We start from the raw sequence: 12,863 nt of genomic DNA, 5'->3' as shown, positions 1-12,863 counted from the left end.
TGTAGTGGTGGCAGTAGAATATATTAATATATTGGGGGTCATTCCGACCCATTCACACTCTGCGCTGGTTGTCACAGTGGTGCGAATGGGTCGGTTCTGCGCCTGCGCGGTGGCCGCAATGCGCATGAGCGTCATTGAGAAAGCGATTGCTAGAGTGATCACAAGAAGATTGACAGCAGGAAGGTGTTCCGGGGCGGCAACTCACCGTTTTCTGGGAGTGGTGAGTCCAATGCAGGCGTGTCCATGCGTTTGGAGGGCGGATGTCTGACGTCCTTTCCGGGACCTGCATCGCTGGATCGATCGCACAGGGTAAGTAATTGTTACCCTGGTCTAGTTCTACACAAAACTTTTTTTTTTCTTTTGCACAGCAGGGCTGCACAAGTGTTCACAGCCTTGCTATGCAAAAAAGCCCTCCCCCATAGGCCGCATCGAGTTGATCGCACGGGCAGCAAAAAGTTGCTACATGTGATCAACTCAGAATGACCCCCATCGCGCGGCGGTAGTACAATGGAATATGGGGTCTCATGGACCCACCCACCCCCTGGGGACACTCAGGGGCACTTCTGATGCTGCAGATGGAGAGAGGAGAAACTTAGAAGCTGCGCATGCATGGAAAGCATGAGTGAGATGTTGCGCTTCCCGCAACAGCCATTCCAGGTCCTGGTGCCTCGCATCCGCAGTAGTAAACGTGAGACAGTGCGGAGCCGTCCTCTGTTCTGCGGTGTGTGAGGTAAGCACTGGGTGCAGAGGGAGGGGAGGGTCAAGGTGTGCAACTCGGACCCCATAGCAGCCGCACCCCTTTCACCTATTGTAGCTAGGCCTTTGACTCCAAACATGTAAATGCCTAAAGAGGGACTGGCAGTAACAGTGCTCTCACTGGTGTTACAGTTACTAATATAGGCACATAAGGACAGCTATAGGCACTTTCTTGACTTTCAGAAATTAAATAAGAACACAGCCTACTACTAAAGGCCACAGAGCACTGCACGTCACAATAATAAACTAAAACAATCTGAGTGTATCATTTCTTACAATGATGTGTGAATACTAAAGCTGAATTACCCACCAAGCAACCTAGGCTGCTGCCTTCAGCTGGTATGGCAAAGCATTCCCAGAAGTGCACAGGTATCATCACCTTTTCTTTTTTCCCTCTGTAATTTTCAGCGTTAGCGGCCTAATAGTCCACTATCCCTGCACGGAAGTATGCAAGTGACATTAAGGATACATTTAAAGAGAAATATATTCTACTTTTCTATTTAAGATATTAATATCTAAACTAAGACTCGACTAGAGACAATTCTGAATAATTATTACTTTCATTAAAGGTATGATGTCCCAGGCAATGATGCCACAAATGATGCCTCAAATGATGCCACAAATGATGCCACAAATGATGCCCATGCCCCAGCCAGTAGTGCCTGCGGTGGACCCTGCACAATTAGCAGCACAGCAACAAGCATTTATTCAGCAACAGGCCCTGCTTTTGGTATGTGTGCTTATCCCTGTGTATTCCTTTTTCTTTGTTTTTATTGCACTCTGATCTCTCTCTCATCACATAATTGTACACAGCCACCTGTTTCTGACAAGACCAATAATCTTGATCTCTGTATACTTCATTTGGTATTGTGTATACTGTACAGTTATTCTATGTTGCTAGTTATAATCTCCTGTATCATGCTTTTTATAGGCACAACAGATGACACTTCAGGCCACAATGCTTTCTCAGCAGCAGCAACCACATCCTCCTCCAACTTTTCCTAAGCCTGGACCTAAAGCAACCTCTGCTCCTACCCCAGCACCTAAACCAGCCTCTGCTCCTGCCCCTGCACCTAAACCAGCCTCTGCCCCTGCACCGAAACCAGCCCCTGTTTCTGCACCACCTTTTCTTCCTTCCCCAAGTGCAGCACCTGCTCCCCCTCCAAACCCTGTTCTGCCTCCTGCTCCTGCTAAATCAGCCCAAGACCCCATGCCACAGGCACAGATGCCACAAAGAGCAACAGAGGTAATATTTGTGCAAAAATAGATGACTAATAACTGATTTAAAAAAAATTGTATTAAGATCACGTTGATTTGTCCTTTTATCACCAATCTACATTAAGACACTGTCTCAATTTCAAAATACTATGGGGCAGATATATTAACCTGGAGAAGGGATAAAGCAGTGATAAGCACAAGCTGATAACGCACCAGCCAATAATTATGAAATAAAAAAATGATAGGAACTGACTGGCTGGTGCTTTATCACCTTGCACTTATCACTGCCTTTTCACTTCTCTCCGAGCTTAGTACATCTGCCCTTATGTTCCGTCCCTAGTGTTACTTCACAACTGACACCCCCCCCCCCCCCCCCCCCCGCTCAGTCCTGGATAGAGATGTGAATGCATCATTTAGAGTTATATTTTAAAAATCGCAGAGGAAAGGCATACTCTTACTTTACGGTTTATTTTTCAAGGTATATTGGGATGAAGAGAACGACTCTGAGTATACTTATCAAAAAAAAACATTCCAGCAGAAGAGACAATTCTTCCAGCGGATGGGTTAGTCATGGATCACAGATTAGCTACAAGTGAACTTATGAACATAGATTTAGATGAGAACTAACCATTTTTGTTTTTGTATTTCTCAGCTAGTCAAGAGAGTCCAACACAATCGATGAAGCCTCCTACTAAAATCCTACTTCCAACACCTTCAGCAGCACCGGAGGATGACAGTGATGAAGAGCCCCTGGAACCTCCTGACCCAGAGCCCCAGCCAGGTGATGTCTTCATCCCTTTCTAATTAAATAATGTGCTAATATGTTGCAAATTCTAACAAAATGCAGTCCTTAAGCCAAAAAGGATTGGCAGCTGAGAAACCTCTCCCAGATACATAAGATGCCTAGATTAATTGATCTACACTAACTTTCCATCATATTACTAATAGACCACTGTGATCGCAAGGCAAAATGTTTTGTCATAACAGTGACAAATAATCATATGATTGTATGCTTCATATTTACAGAAATATCATCTCCAAGAGCACCACAATTTGTGCTGCCTCCTCCTTCTCCTCCCATGCAACAAGAGATTCCAAAGAGAGAGCCAAGGAAAGGGGGACCGGTGAAAGCAGCCCCTAAACCAGAACCTAGTCAACAGATAAGAGAAATAGTCAAGATGTATCAAAACCGTCCTCCACAAGAGCCCAAGCCATTTGAACCAGTTAGGTGAGATATCTTAGATTAGCTCAAGAGACATGGAAACCAGAGATGATGATGAAAAAGCTAATTTGGGTAAATACAAAAAATGTATACTATTTAGAATGTCAGTATTCTTTAGGGGTACAATAATATAGATGAGAGGTGGAAAGAGAACCGATAGACACAGATACTATATATGCATATGTTCTTATGAGACGTAGAAAGCAGCTAGTAATATACAGAATAATAAATGACTAATGAAAGAAGAGATAATCAGAAGAAGAATGCAAAATCTTCTCTCAAGAAACGTGATCCAAGGGCTGATAACTGAGAAATAGCAATTGTTAAGGAACTTTGAGGAAACAGTGGTGAATGGAGAAGCAGGTGTATGCAGCAGTCATTAAGATGAATAACATTTTGTTCTTCTGAGTGTAGGCATTATATTGTCAGTTATTAACTCTTCCCCCTGCAGGAGAACAATGCAGTCCTTTGCAAAGAAGAAAGACCCCAAAGAAGAAGCGCTAGAGAGACTCCAGAATACTGTGCCCCCTCCATCCTCAGTAAGAAACAATGCAGTAAGCATCAACTTTATTTTAATTCTATAAGCTTAATATAAAATTGGGGGGTTATACAAGGTATAAATTGAATCCAAAAGAATGTGAGGCAGAAAACCATAACCTCTTCTGTTACTCCAAGGGGTCTCTGAAGCCACCTCCAACTCCACCTCCTCCTGCAAATGAGATGAAAAATTCCATTCAAGAGAAGCAGAAGCCACTTTTAGGGTTATTTCAGTCAGGCCCACTTGCCCCAACAACACAGGCTTACAAGGCTCCAGGTGAAAAATGAAAAGCAGTGTTTCTTTACATTATGTCTGGCTTGTGCACCTTGCTTTTATTTTCTACAAACTGTGATATCATTATCTGCTGTTATCCTCAATTTCCATTCTTCATGCCTGTTTTTCTCACAACCAAAGTGCTCTGTCTTGCTTTAAAGGACGATCTCTTGAAGGTGACCACAATTCAAAGTCTTCCCTCAGCAAGCATACAGCTAGTGTCTTCTTCTCATACAGTGATGTCAGCTGGAGACTTTATGTGCGGAAGGAGGTAATTTAAGAAACTTTTCTAATGACTAAATAAGTACCTCAAGTAGTAAGCATTTTCAGTCTACAAGCAACAACAGTCAATACAAAGTATTTTTAAGGAGACACAAAGTATCCACAAGGAATATACTTAGTAACAGTGTAGTATGACATACAGGTGCATTACAATATAAATTGACATATCTAGGAACAACACAGAACAATAAAATGGCTAGGCAGGATGAGAACACAGTGTTACGGGTAGGGCTACTCGGTTTATGTTGTAGGACAAGCATTGGTGAGTCACAAGTAGGGATAGTTCAGCACTCAATGAGCTTGTAACCAACATGCAGTTCCAGACAGGGGCGTTTTAAAGAAGAGGGGGACTATGTGCACCTCGGGGTGGGCCCCCTCCTCTGCACGGCACAGTAGTCTCTGGCATTGTGCCAGAGTCTACTGCACATGAGCAGGTCTCCAGAAACATGGCAACCGCCATGTTCCGGAGACCAATTTGACTACTGCACATGCGCGGTGGCCATTTTGGTTGCAATTTTCACAGCGACTGCAGCGCCCGACGCTGGACTACAGAAAGGTACATATAAAAATATGGGTGAAGCGTGTGTTGTGTGGGCCCCCCTGGATCCAGGGGCCCACACACATTGCACCCATTATAGAAATGCCAATGGTTTCAGAGTAGATGAGCAGGACTTGGAGACAAAAGCATCCAGAACAGGTGGTACGGAAAGTGCTAAGAGGAGAACAAGAGGAAAGAGGGCCCTACTTATGAGAGCTTACATACTTAGGGTAGGGGTGAGCATTTGGAGGGTGTACTGAGAAGAAGAGCAGGTCAAGGGATCAAAGGTATGTGAAGATTTAGGAGTAGTGCTACAATTCTTTAATAAACTCGCGAGATTTGTAAAAAGTCTAACTTGAGGAGGAAGTGGAAAGGGAGAAATCTTGGAGGCGGGAATGGGAGAAAATAACCTAGTAACCAAGCTGGCGCCAAGCGGTGAGAGAGGAAAATGATACTAGCAGCAGCATTCATGGTAGATTGAAGAGGGAAAGGCGAGTTCTTGGGAGGCTAAAGAGGAGTGGTTGATTCGGAAGATGAGTGTGTGGATGAGAGTCTTGGTGATATCAGGGGTGAGAGAGGGCCTATCATAGAGGTGTTGTGGAGGTGGGGGTAAACAAGAAGGATGACAATCAGACAGCAAGTAAGTAGATGTTATCTAGAGAAAATGAGTAGTGGAAAAACAATGAATTCGGTTTTGTTCCTGCTTTATTTTTAAAAAGCTATGGAGCATCTAGCATGAGATGGTGGAGAGGCAGGAAGAGACATAATCGAAGATGGAGGGAGAAAAGTCAGGGGAGGAAAGGTATATCTGAGTGTTATAAGCTTAATATGGAGCCAATTACATTTCCAAAGGAGGAGGTGTGAAGAGATAGAGAGCCCAGGTACAGGAAGATGGGAGATGAAGTCAGAAGTAAAGACAGAAGAGGAATGGTTAATGAGGCAAGAGGTGAATCACAAATCTACGATTCATGAAGACCAATGGAATGTAGGGATTGAAGGAAAAGCGGGTATTCAAAAGTGTCAATGTAGGAGACAGATTAAAGAGAGTTAGAAGAAGTGGCCATTTACTTTGGCAGTGAGAAGGACATTGGTGAGGGCAGTTTCAGTGGAGTGGAGGGGAAACCAGAATTAAAAAGTTCAAAAGAGGAGAGGAATATGAGGAATTGGAGATAGATAATCCTCTCTTACAACATAACAAATACAGTGGATATGATGGGTTTAGTATGAAATACCTACAATCAAAATACTGATGGTCAAAATACCAACATCAATTGACCGACGGTCAAAATACCAACATTTAAAATACCGACATTAAAATACCGACATTTAAATGTCGACAGGTCAAACAGTCGACACAAGTTTTCATTTATTTTTGTGTGTATGTCGACATAGGTCGATATGGACACCACATCCCCTCGCATGAGCGCACTCAGCACACTATTATATTCCCCCTCCAGATCCACTGGGATGGTAAAGTATGAACAACTCGGTTTCATTGAAAAAATCATGAAAAACTCATGTCGACTTTTTTACCTGTCGACATTTTAAATGTCTGTATTTTGACCGTCTGTCAACGGTTGTCGGTATTTGACCGTTGGGATTTTGATTGTAGGTAAATTGACAGCATCCCGATATGATACCTACATAGATTTATAGCAATATCATATTTTATTTTTATTTTTTTTATAGATCTTCTATCCAAAGGAAAAATTCTCTCATCCATATTACTTGAACCTTCTGTGTGAACAGGTGAAGGATACGGACAGATTTGAAATTTACTGAAACTTGATATATGCATGTAACATTATTCCCTTCGTACCACAAACAACCCCCAAACCTATTCTTTATTTAAATAAAATGTATAGACATACATTGCACAGACAACACATCTATTGTGGACAAAAATGGAAATATAGGGCCTAATTCAGACCTGATCGCACCTCTGTGAATTTGCAGAGGTTTGCCATCGGATAGTCGCTGCCCAGCCAGAGTGAAAATCCGCTCCGTGGAAGTGTGCGTACGCCATGCAAAAAGATTTGCAAACGCCGGTCAGCTACAAATCCATTTGCAACTCACTCACCATCTAATGTTTTTTCCAGTCTGTGCGTAGCTCGGGACTTACTCCTACAGTGTGAAAAAAACAGGCTGATCGGGCCGGAGCTGACGTCACACACCCTCCCAGAAAATACTTGGGAACGCCTGCGTTTTTCCTGACACTCCCAGAAAACGGGCAGTTACCACCTCCAAATGCCTGCTTCCTGTCAATCAATCTGCGTACGCCTAGCATTAAAAAAAGACACAGGATTTTTTTGCAGTTTGGCTTCACACCTGTACATTACAATCCGTACTCATGCGCAGTCGATCGATTATCATCTGCTTTGCGATTTCGTACAACAACGATCAGGTCTGAATTAGGCCCATAAACATAAAGTCCTTTTTTTAAGTTTCACCACAACATCTTAATGAAATTGCAGTCTGAACTTTGATGTTTCCATTCCAAATCCTTGTTACTGTTCACTCATTCTGTTATAGGTTTTCACCAAAGCTTCAATCATTGGATGGGTGCTCTCACATTATAATGTTGTCTGGTCAAAAAAGATGATGGTGGACAATGATTGCTAGATTACAAATTACAGCAAACTTTCTAGCAGGGGGTACACACTGAGAGGGGTGTGGATCATCAAATCGACAGTGTGTAGGTCAACAATGCTTAGGTCGACCACTATAGGTCGACAGTAACTATGTCAACAGGGTTGGAAGTCGACATGTGCTAGGTTGACAGGTCAAAAGGTCGACATGAGGGTGTTTTTTGTTTTTTTGGTGTAGTTTTCTGCGTACAGTGACAAGGAAGCCGAATTAGTGCACTGTGTCCCCTCGCATGGCTCGCTTCACTCGCCATGCTTCGGGCATGGTGCCTTCGCTCCACTACCGCTTTGCTCGGCACAGATTACCGTTCCAATCGTAGTCCACGTGGATCGTTAAGTATGAAAAAGTTCAAAAAAGAGAAAAAATTTGAAAAACTCATGTCGACCTTTTGACCTGTTGACCTAGCACATGTTGACCTAGAAACCCTGTCGACCTTCCAACCCTGTCGACCTAGTGACTGTCGACCTAAACATTGTCAACCTAGACAGTGTCGATCTTCAGACCGGATCCCCACTGAGAGATGTATGCTTAATTCCTGAGCAATCTGACTAGATTGCTTAGAAATTAAGCACGGATCTCTCCGTGTGTATGCCTCACAGCGGTAGCGATGCGCGGCACTGTCACTGTCTCTAGATTGGCTGTTGGGTAAAGTGAGCGTTCCCCCTCCACCCCCCAATCGCTCAGTACACATCGCGCTGTGTGCAGAGCGGGACAGATATGTGTGCTGAACATTCTGTGCTAGATCGCTCAGCACACACCTCTGTACACATAAGTCATCTAAAATACAAAAGTGCTGTCCTTTCAATACTAAAGATTGACACCACACTCAAACAACCAACCTACCTAATCCATGCTCCACTGGTGATAACTTGTAGGTGAATACTTTGAATGTTGTACGTTTTTTTTTTCTCTGCGGTTACTCCAGATAATACGCGACACATTCTCAGAGACTGGTATCAAAGTGACACAGGAGGAGAGGCGGAAGATGAAAGATTTTTTAAGTAAGTATTGTACCATATACGTGTTGGGTTCGTGTGACCGGCGTTTGGGATCCCGCCGGTCGCCATACCGACGCCGGTATACTGAGCTTTAGATTGACGGGGGGGGGGCAAGCACAACAAAGCCCATTGCGGGCTCGCCACGCACACCCACAAGTGAGAATAGTCCCTGCCAGGGTGTCAGACTTTTAAGTGAGCGGTATCCTGGCAGCGGTATAGTACCAGTCACATAACTACATCCCCCATATACAATTTGCAGGGCCGGCAGCTGAAATCGTGGGGCCCGGTACAGTGATATTTCTGTATGTGTATGTATATATATATATATATATATATATATATATTTATAATATTGAAGCACAATACAATTTACTGCACTATACAAGAAACTGTTAAGAAATAAATATAGATTTTTATTCCTTTATCTATACACGTATATAAATATGTATATCTCTCCACACCAGTCTGTTGCTCCCTCTCTCCTTCCTCCCACACACCCCACAGTCTGTCTCTCCATTCTGCATTCCCGGCTCCCCCACCCAATCCCAAGCCCTGTGTTCCCTCACCAATCCACTTTTACCCTGGAGAGAAACACACCTGTGCTGCACTCCCCAGTATCCAGACCCGAACACCGCACAGCAGGTACCATGCGGCCCTCACACCCCACAAGAAGAGGCTGGTGCAGGGCACACTCGCGACAAACAGTCACTCTGAAGCTCCGCCCACATCGCCTACAGCTCCCTGCCCTAGTTGGACAAGATGGATCACATCCCTGGCAGGCACTAAGTGGCGTATCCTTGGGGCCCCTCTGATCCTTGGGGCTCGGTACAGGTGTCTCCTTTGACCCCCTCCTGTTGCAGGCCCTGACAATTTGTACAGGACTTGTCTGTGAAACAAGTAAATACTGTTTGTAGCATTGAGATTAATTAAGCTAATTCTGTAGAAACCATATTAATGAAGCACATAATAACTACATTGTACATATTGATACATTTCTTTATCAGATGATTTCCAAGTAGGGAGTGATGCCAGCTCCATCATGGAGGAGTCCATCAAGAAACGTATTGTCATGGCTGCTCGGGATAACTGGGAAAATTACTTTTCTCGCCTCTTTCCTGTCTCTGTGAGTAAAAATACATTCAGCACTGAAGATCTAGAACGGTGCGCTATTCCTGTGATACTGTTATAGTTTGTTGCTTTACATTGGTATTGCTATGGTTACTTGTGTGATTGTTGCCTTAGGCTTCTCTACATATTTTTTGTACCTTTTGTCATTCTTAGGGATACATAAAACGGATCAATATGGGATCCCGGCCGTCGGGATGCCGGCAGTCACATGACTGACAATGGCATCCCGACATTGAGAATGCCGACAGGGGAGGGGGTAATTATTTTACCCCTACCCTAAACCCAACCCATCTAGGGTGGCAGCTAGGGCTAAGACTCTGGGCGCGGTGGGTAGGGCTAAGTTTCATGGCTAACCTCCCACCCCAGTGCCTAACCCTAAACTCCCCCCGGCCCTAACACTAACAGTAACCCTGATACTTACTCTCGGTATATCGGCGGTCAGTGACAGGATTCCGGCATCGGTCACATGACCGCCAGCATCCCAACTGCCGGGATGCTAAATGCATCCTGTATATAGAGATGATGATGCCCTAAATGTAAATACCTACATGATTGGCTTCTACCATCCAATACCCCATCTCCACTGTTATATTGAGAACAAATAGGTAATTTGTAAAGTAACAAAAAATTTAAGGAAAAATCTATAATGGAAATGCATAATACCAATTCTATACTCCTGTGAACAGTGCTACCATGAACATATGTCTATTTTCCTTATATACCCCTTGGTCATACTTTGCTCTTGCTCAGTGCTGCAAGTATGCAGTACGGGCCGGTACTGCATACCAGAAAGAAATTGACAGCAGTTACGCAGCACCGCCTGTCTGACCACCTTGCTTGCAGCCGCTGCTGTGTCTAAGGGGAGGAGCGCACAGCGCGCGCCTCTCCTGCCCCTCAGTGCTCAGTGCAGTCTCCGGCAGCGTGTATCTCAAATGAGGCGCCGGTTTAGCTCCTGATTAGCAAGCTTTGATTGGCTCATAAACCAGCACCTGATTTGAGATACATGCCACCGGAGACCAGACTGTGGCACTGTGGGGGCATATGTGTATCTGGCACTGTGGGGGCATACGTGTATCTGTCACTGTGGGAGCATATGTATATCTGGCACTGTGGGTGCATATGTGTATCTAGCACTGTGGGAACATATCTGGCACTGTGGGGGCATATGGGCATCTGGCATTGTGGGAGCATATTTGTATCTGGCACTGTGGGGGCATATTTGTAACTGGCACTGCACTACTGGGGGCATATGTGTAACTGGCACTATTGGGGGCATATGTGTATCTGGCCCCCCCCATGGGGAATATGCAATTACGGTCGAATTCCGGCTGGAATTCGACCGTTTTTAAATTCAACACAATTCGACAGTCAGACACCCTCCCGCTGGGACCCGAATTCGACATATTCAATAAAAAACGGATTCGACAGTCCCGCTTTCGAAAAATGGACCAAGTGACGATAGTATGCGTCCTGGATTCGACTTCATGGACGGCACAAAAGTGTTTAAAAAATCAAGAAAAAAAATGCGTGGGGTCCCCCCTCCTAAGCATAACCAGCCTCAGGCTCTTTGAGCCGTCCTGGTTGTAAAAATATATGGGGGGGGGAATGACAGGGGATCCTCCGTATTTTCACAACCAGCACCGGGCTCTGCATCCGGTCCTGGTGCAAAAAATACGGGGGACAAAAGACGTAGGGGTCCCCCGTATTTTTCACACCAGCACCGGGCTCCACTAGCTGGAGAGATAATGGCACAACCGGGGGACACATTTATACCGGTCCCTGCAGCCGTGGCATTAAATCCCCAACTAGTCACCCCTGGCCGGGGTACCCTGGAGGAGTGGGGACCCCTTAAATCAAGGGGTCCCCCCACCAGACACCCAAAGGCCAGGGGTGAAGCCCGAGGCTGTCCCACCCCATCCAAGGGCGGCGGATGGGAGGCTGATAGCCAAGTGACAAAATAAAGAATATTGTTTTTTGTAGCAGAACTTCAAGTCCCAGCAAGCCTCCCCGCAAGCTGGTACTTGGAGAACCACAAGTACCAGAATGCGGGGGGAAACAAGCCTGCTGGTACCTGTAGTTCTACTGCAAAAAAAATACCCAAATAAAAACAGCACACACACACACACCGTGATAGTAAAACTTTATTACATACATGAACACCGACACACACATACCTATGTTGACATGCCAACTCGGTTCTCTTCTCCAGTAGAATCCATGGGGTACCTGTAAATAAAATTATACTCACAAAAATCCAGTGTAGATCTGTCTTCTTCTTGTTTGTAATCCACGTACTTGGCAAAATAATAAAACGCAAAACCCGATCCACGCACTGAAAGGGGTCCCATGTTTACACATGGGACCCCTTTCCCCGAATGCCGGGACCCCCCGTGACTCCTGTCACAGAGGGTCCCTTCAGCCAATCAGCCGAGGTTACTCGCGGTTGATAATGTCGATATTATCTTAGACCGAAAAGCTATACCTCTAGATACACTATTACCGTGGAGCCGCTATGGCCGCTAGACTGAATACACGTGTTACGCACTTTGTACGCTATTTGCGTACAGAGTCCTGCACGTGGTACGTACTTGACGTACACACGCCGCGCTGAGTGTACAGAGTACACACAGCATGCGCACACACAATTGATAACCTTTAAACCTTGTTAATGATACAATGTAATGATTTGATTACACTTTAACCCTTAGCAGCAAAGTACTGCAACGATGTAATACCTTAAACCTTAAGTAGCGCTGACGGTATAAAGCACCCGCAGTGCGTACACCTTATCAATACTTATACACCTTATACAGATAAATACACTTTAAAGCCCTTGCAGGAAAGTGAAGACACAACACTGATTTGTAGTTGAAACCACAGGGTTCTAAAGCCACAGTGGATTATTCCAAAAGGTAAAACAGTAAAAATCATACACTACAGGCTAACAAGATAAATCTAAACAGAATAATGGCTACAGAGAATGTACATACGTGAGAATGTTCGCAAACGCAACCCGGCCGGTCCTCCGCTAGTCAGATAGAAAGCGTTCAGAGTCTTCTGACCGGCCAGGCAACAATGGGCTTTTTATTAGAGATGAGCGCCTGAAATTTTTCGGGTTTTGTGTTTTGGTTTTGGGTTCGGTTCCGCGGCCGTGTTTTGGGTTCGAACGCGTTTTGGCAAAACCTCACTGAATTTTTTTTGTCGGATTCGGGTGTGTTTTGGATTCGGGTGTTTTTTTCAAAAAACACTAAAAAACAGCTTAAA

The 12,863-nt window shown here is 44.7% G+C and overlaps 1 protein-coding gene across 1 annotated transcript in view; it reads left to right on the top strand.

Annotated features, from left to right (window-relative positions):
- The window catches only part of LOC135057305 (unconventional myosin-XVB-like), a 66,997-nt gene that overhangs the window by 33,465 nt on the left and 20,669 nt on the right, over window positions 1–12,863 (top strand). The window contains exons 15-25 of the mRNA XM_063963195.1: window positions 1,326–1,486; window positions 1,688–2,002; window positions 2,453–2,537; window positions 2,627–2,755; window positions 3,001–3,202; window positions 3,648–3,750; window positions 3,872–4,010; window positions 4,169–4,278; window positions 6,517–6,576; window positions 8,399–8,474; window positions 9,476–9,594. Coding sequence (XP_063819265.1) covers window positions 1,326–1,486; window positions 1,688–2,002; window positions 2,453–2,537; window positions 2,627–2,755; window positions 3,001–3,202; window positions 3,648–3,750; window positions 3,872–4,010; window positions 4,169–4,278; window positions 6,517–6,576; window positions 8,399–8,474; window positions 9,476–9,594 — 1,499 coding nt within the window. The remainder of the gene's footprint in view (window positions 1–1,325; window positions 1,487–1,687; window positions 2,003–2,452; window positions 2,538–2,626; window positions 2,756–3,000; window positions 3,203–3,647; window positions 3,751–3,871; window positions 4,011–4,168; window positions 4,279–6,516; window positions 6,577–8,398; window positions 8,475–9,475; window positions 9,595–12,863) is intronic.

This window comes from Pseudophryne corroboree, chromosome 3 (assembly GCF_028390025.1).
Source record: "Pseudophryne corroboree isolate aPseCor3 chromosome 3, aPseCor3.hap2, whole genome shotgun sequence".
In the NCBI taxonomy this organism is placed as follows: Eukaryota; Metazoa; Chordata; class Amphibia; order Anura; family Myobatrachidae; genus Pseudophryne; species Pseudophryne corroboree.
The sequence above is the reverse complement of the archived record's forward strand: the minus strand, read 5'-3'. Positions and strand labels throughout refer to the sequence as shown.